Raw genomic sequence first — 5,449 nt, 5'->3', positions numbered from 1 at the left:
GCCGCCAGCGCCCGTGGAAGCGAGTAAGAGCCATCGACTTTAAGCTCCCAATTATCTCTGTGGATCTGTGCCTTCATGCTATGTAAAGTGATTTGAGAACTGAGTGTCTGACTGCATTTTCTGGCTGAAGGGGATGGCAGAGGAAGTTGATTTTCCAACATCTTGCTTTTTGAGATATAATGCTACTTTGTGTATTTATTTTAACGAACAGCAGGTGCTACCCACCGCCAAAGCTCGCCAATTCAAGGAATATGGGAAATTCTGTTGTAGTCTAAACATCTGTGAGAATATACCCCACCACCACCTCCACACTGCGCCGTGTTTATACACCGTAACGGGGAACAGACTCTACTTGCCGAAATGTATTTAATACCTCCCAGTCGTTAGTCTGAGTTTTGTTTTTCGTTCCGTGGACGTGCCGCGTGGCCCCTGGGCCGTACACGCTGTGGACCACCGATTGCATTTTAGCCACTCTTTCCTTTTCTCCATTTCAATTATTTACTGCTGCTCCACTACAATTTAATGGTTCTCCCCTTCCAAGAGGGGAGTCACGAGACTGCTGGGGGAAGAGAAACTGCAGAAAGGCCCCGGCCACACGGACCTCCTGAATCTGGCGGTGCTGGTGATGCCACCGCTCCCCGGCAAAAGGAATCTCCCCGAGCGGGTGCCAGCACTCAAACCAATCTCCCGAGTCACCCATCTGTATCAAGCTTGCATTTTACTAGTAACTTCAGCATCAAATGCAGGAAGCCAGTTTGGTCTACAGAAATACTACGCACTTATCTCCGAATGAATTTCAAACCCCTCTTTTTTAAGGACAGCATTTAACAGCAAATCAGCGGGCTCTCACAGCTTGGTCTCCAATTCTGGTAATAAATCATAGATTCAGATTTGCAGAGACTGGGGCTCTTCCAGAGTTTGAGCAGTAGCTCTCGCACAACCAAACATCACAATTAGAAACTGAGCGTAGAAAGAGCGCCCAGGGTAATATGAAAAAGACATCACCTTATGAAAAAGCTTCAGAATGAACCTGTGAAATAAACAGCAACCAGACAACTGTCTTCTACAGAAGATGAAAGTTACAGTAGAAGAATATAATTACATCTTAAACAGTCAGTGAGTCAGTCTGAGTGTACAGGGGCACGAGATCCCTACAGATCTGTGACGAAAGCGCTATATCCCTACAGATCTGTGATGAAAGCTAACGGCCAAAATCAGCTGGTCCCCTCTAGTCCCAAAGGGAGACTGGGTCGCGATTCACTCTTCACCAGCCGGGAGATTGTCTTCAATCCGCCTGATGAACTTCATTCTTATTTCTGTGACGCTGTCACCCTTCAGTGTGTCCTGGACAAATTTTACATCTACGGCCATCTGAACCTAGAAAGAGGAAAGAAGAACTGTTATCTCCCTTAAAATAGCAGCTTCTCCAGGAACTGCCTGATGGTGACGCACCAGTTTAAGGACTCGGAGGGCATGACACGCAATGCAGAGCTCTATAGAAGTACTCATTATTTTTCAAGATCACACCCTCCTTGTGCATTCTGGCCCACGTGGTGGACAGCGGACACCTTACCTCAGCAACTGTACCTCCTACAGCGGAACCGGGACTCCCTGCAGAGATCAGAGCCCAATTTGCTCTGGGCTACACGTCCTGCTGCTCCAACTATGTTCCTCAAACACTTCAGCTAAGCAAAATGATCAAGCCTAAATACAGACTCCTAAATCTGAGACACAGCTCTTCTCCTGTTCCAGCACATTCCCAAGCAGGGCTCACAGCAGTTACAAAGTGAGGATTTTGAAGCTTCATAAAAATTCAAGGAGATACTCCTGCTGGTACTTGGGTTGTAAGATGAAGGCGCTTGGTCAGCACCTCTGGGACTCACAGCCGCCAGCCGCAACAGCAGCTGAGTGCCCCTGTAGCTCTGCTCTTCTGGGAATGGATTTCATGTTGAAAGCAGACACAGAAGTCACAAACACGGACTAGACATCAAAGTATCTGCTGCTACCTTGGTTATTCCTATTTCTGTCTCACTGGAAGAGAGACGTTGGCTCACCATTTCCAGGGCACCTCGCAGCACTCCACACAACAGGTTGGAATAGATGAGAGATGAGTGGTTGTCAGGGAGCTCAACAAAGTCCACCAAGGGGTTATTTTCCAAGATCAGGGAGAACTCATCGCCTCCAGGGCTCCAGTTGGTGATGCTCGGAGTGATGCCCAGGTACATTTTAAATGCTATCTGTCATGTCAAAGAGAGTATGAACAAGAACACATCTCATGAAGCAACAGCACAGCTTTGATCTTTATCAAATTACTACAGGGGTTTGAAAACACCACTCCTTTCTCCCATTTCTCACCAGTCAGCAGCAGTCAGGGATCTAATTCTCTCTTTTTCCTCCCCAAAACCTCAGTCAAACTCTCAGAGCAGTCCCGTGAGTAGCAAAGACTCTATCCTCACATGCAAAACCTGACAAAACTGTGCTTTGACAATTACCTTTGCAATAACATCTGCAGTTTCACGGAAATCATGGCACCTTCCGACATTGGACCGGGCCAGAAAGTCTTCTATTAGCCGAACACCGATGTTGTAACCCCTGTGAATGCACCAAAGAACAGCTACAGCATGGGAAGAGTGTAGCTTTAGAAAGTCTGCCAACATTTATAAAGGAAGATAGCGGAGGAAAAAAATTAAATTTGAGGAATATCAGTATTAAATAAAATTCAGTCTGCCGGGCTTTTATTCTTAGTGCAGCACACAGACGTGCCACACTGCGAACCCGAGCTCCTGCAAGACTTCGCTGCAGCAGATCCACTTACATTTTGTCAAGCTGCTTGTTGACGTCCTCGTCGTTCTCGTAGTCCTTGCACAGCTGGGTGACCAAAGCACCGTACGTCAGCGTGAAGAGCTCTGAATTCTAGACAGGGGCAAAAAGGATTTAGCACAAGGCAAAGAGAAAACTGACTGAGCACTGCTGCATCTGTGTCCAGCGCTGCTTCCGTTGGCCCGGAGAGGGGGAACAGAAACCTGCTGTCTCAAAGGAATTTGCTGCTTAATAAGGAGAGATCCCTGTTCATATTTTGGCAAGGCAACTTCAGTCTCCTTGGAAAGAGAAATCCTCTTTGACTAGGAACGACTGAGGGCTTGCTTTCTCTCCCTCTCTCCACACAAATAGCACTTCCCATTAACATGACCTGAATGTGACCTGAAGAGGCAAGCCAGGAGCCTGCTCCATTGTTAGCAACTCTTGTCAGCTGCCAATTAGCATCCTTCTGCTTTAATGAGCACATCCCCAGATAACTGCAATGACATCTCCAGGTCATTTTGTGTGCTACTGACCACCTGGATGGCTAAACATGCAGTTGCCAGGGACGTGAGTTTATTTCAACCGCTGACCTAGAGATGCAAACTGGCTCAAACTGCTCTTATCTGTGTTTCATGAACACAGTGCAAACAGGCAACACTCGTTAGGCTCCATTTCTGGCCCTTTTAACGGGACAAAAAATGCTCGTCCATTTACAGGTTTATTACATTCTGCTACCAAGAAAAAACAAGACTCATCTGGTCCCTAGAAAGTTATCTAGGCACATAATTTGCTTCATATGTTAAAATCAGCTCCTCAGACCCAGAAGAGGAACAGCAAGGACGATCGCAGGTCAGGTCAGCAGATCTGTGTGGTGCACATCCACTTTCTGTGTCTGGCTAGCATCAAAGTTACTTGGGCTTTCTTTGCCCAGTTGCCAGATTTGCAGAAAACACCAAGGGAAGAGGTCTCCTCTCCCAGCCACGACCGTCACCCATCCTCAACCTGAAGTGATGACGTCAAAGTGCATTCTCTTGGGAGCCATTAAGCCGGACCAGTGATTACACGTATCATTAAAGGCTGCAAACAAAAAGCTACAATAGGCTTTAGCTTTTCACAGAATCTGAAGGAAGCATTTTCAGGAACAAATAAACCATCATTATTTCTGCTTTCAGTTTTAGCATTCAGAAACATTACAGAGAGTCTAATCTCAGATTAAAAGCCTATCACCTACCATGAGATGCATAGATGCAGAAGGTGAAATGAATGGCAAATACCAATACTACAGAATGAAAGCAGCAGGCAGGCAGAAAGGAAGGGAAAAGAGACAACATCAGAGTTAAGTGACAACACTGATAGCACTTCATTCTGAACAAGATTACACAAAGCCAAGACAAACACACGGAGGAATTGCTCCCAAACAGCAACACTCAACAAATAGAAATTGGGTTTGTTAGAAGACATAGGGAATTCCACCTTGTCATTGTAAGCACATGAAAAGAACCAGTCAGGCTCCTTGGTACTTTTGCTCAATTTTAGATCTAAAGAATTGATACATTCTTTGGGGTTTTTTTACTTACAATTCTGCCTTCATCTTGGAAAAATAAAGGTTGTGCAAGTTCACATCACTCAAGAGCAAACAAGGCGGAAGTCTCCTGTAGCTCAACTGGCAGAGTCAGACATTTGGCAGAGAATTTAACAGACATGCAAAAAAGGTTACACTATTTTTAAGGATTTCAGTAATTTTAGTAAAGACAGGGCTCGGCAGCTGGAGAGAGTAGGGGCGAATGGATGGAGGAAATCCAGCTGTTACCAGTCCAAGGGCTTGTCATTTACTGTGTAAAGCCATCACCTACTGTTATCAGCCCCAAAGTCTGCAAACCCAGTGTTGGTCATAGTTATTGCCTGTGACTGCTATTCAGGTAACTTTAAACAAGGCAAACATCTAAATTCATTCTTGTAAACGAACTATTCATTTTCAGTCAATCTAATGGAATTTAAGTGCCCAATACTTTTTTTTTTTTTCATACTGCAGACTAGCGTATAGTCTCAAACACTGTATAACTGTTCTGCGGCTACAAAAATGTCAGAATCCTAATGAAGTAACACCAGTTCCTCAAATAAAAATCATTGTATTTAAGGAGTTGAATCCTTAGAAGAGCATCCCTCATGGTGCAGAGGGGGCAGGAGCAGGCAGCTCCCTGGCCTCCGCCGAGCCAGAACCAACCCATCAACATGGCCAAAGATGGAGAAAGAAAAGATTTTGGGTTTTATTACTTGCTTTAAAATACTGACATTGCATCAGAAATGAATTAATTCGATATGTTTTGACCCAGAGTTAGACCTCGGCTCTGTAGTTGTGTTTTCCCTCTCTCGTTTCGCGGTTGGCCGGACTGATAACGCGGAATCGCTCAGAGGGGAGAAAAGAGAGGCGAGAAAAGCGTGTGCGTTCTGTCGCGTCTCCAGGAGCGAAGCGTCCCGTTCCTGTCTGATCTCTGACCCCGACACACGGCACTCGGCTGTCCGGCCCCGCCGCACCGGGCACTCCCTGCCCCGCGGTGCGGCTCACGGCAGCTCCCCTTAGGAACGGCTGCGGGTACCGGACGCGTTAGGCCCGGCCCGTTACCGGGCCGTGGCGGCGCCCGCAGCT

At 46.4% G+C, this 5,449-nt stretch overlaps 1 protein-coding gene across 1 annotated transcript in view; it reads right to left on the bottom strand.

Annotated features, from left to right (window-relative positions):
• Positions 1-1,221: 1,221 nt before the first annotated feature.
• TRAPPC3 (trafficking protein particle complex 3) overlaps positions 1,222-5,449 on the bottom strand; it is a 7,379-nt gene continuing 3,151 nt past the window's right edge. Inside the window, exons 2-5 of the mRNA XM_009895618.1 lie at positions 2,816-2,913; positions 2,493-2,592; positions 2,055-2,237; positions 1,222-1,377 (exon numbers count right to left, since the gene is read on the bottom strand). Of these exons, the coding sequence (XP_009893920.1) occupies positions 1,258-1,377; positions 2,055-2,237; positions 2,493-2,592; positions 2,816-2,913 (501 nt within the window). The 3' untranslated portion in view covers positions 1,222-1,257. The remainder of the gene's footprint in view (positions 1,378-2,054; positions 2,238-2,492; positions 2,593-2,815; positions 2,914-5,449) is intronic.

Source organism: Charadrius vociferus, unplaced genomic scaffold (genome assembly GCF_000708025.1).
Source record: "Charadrius vociferus isolate BGI_N301 unplaced genomic scaffold, ASM70802v2 scaffold812, whole genome shotgun sequence".
NCBI lineage: Eukaryota > Metazoa > Chordata > Aves > Charadriiformes > Charadriidae > Charadrius > Charadrius vociferus.
This window is presented reverse-complemented; position numbering and strand designations above follow the sequence as displayed.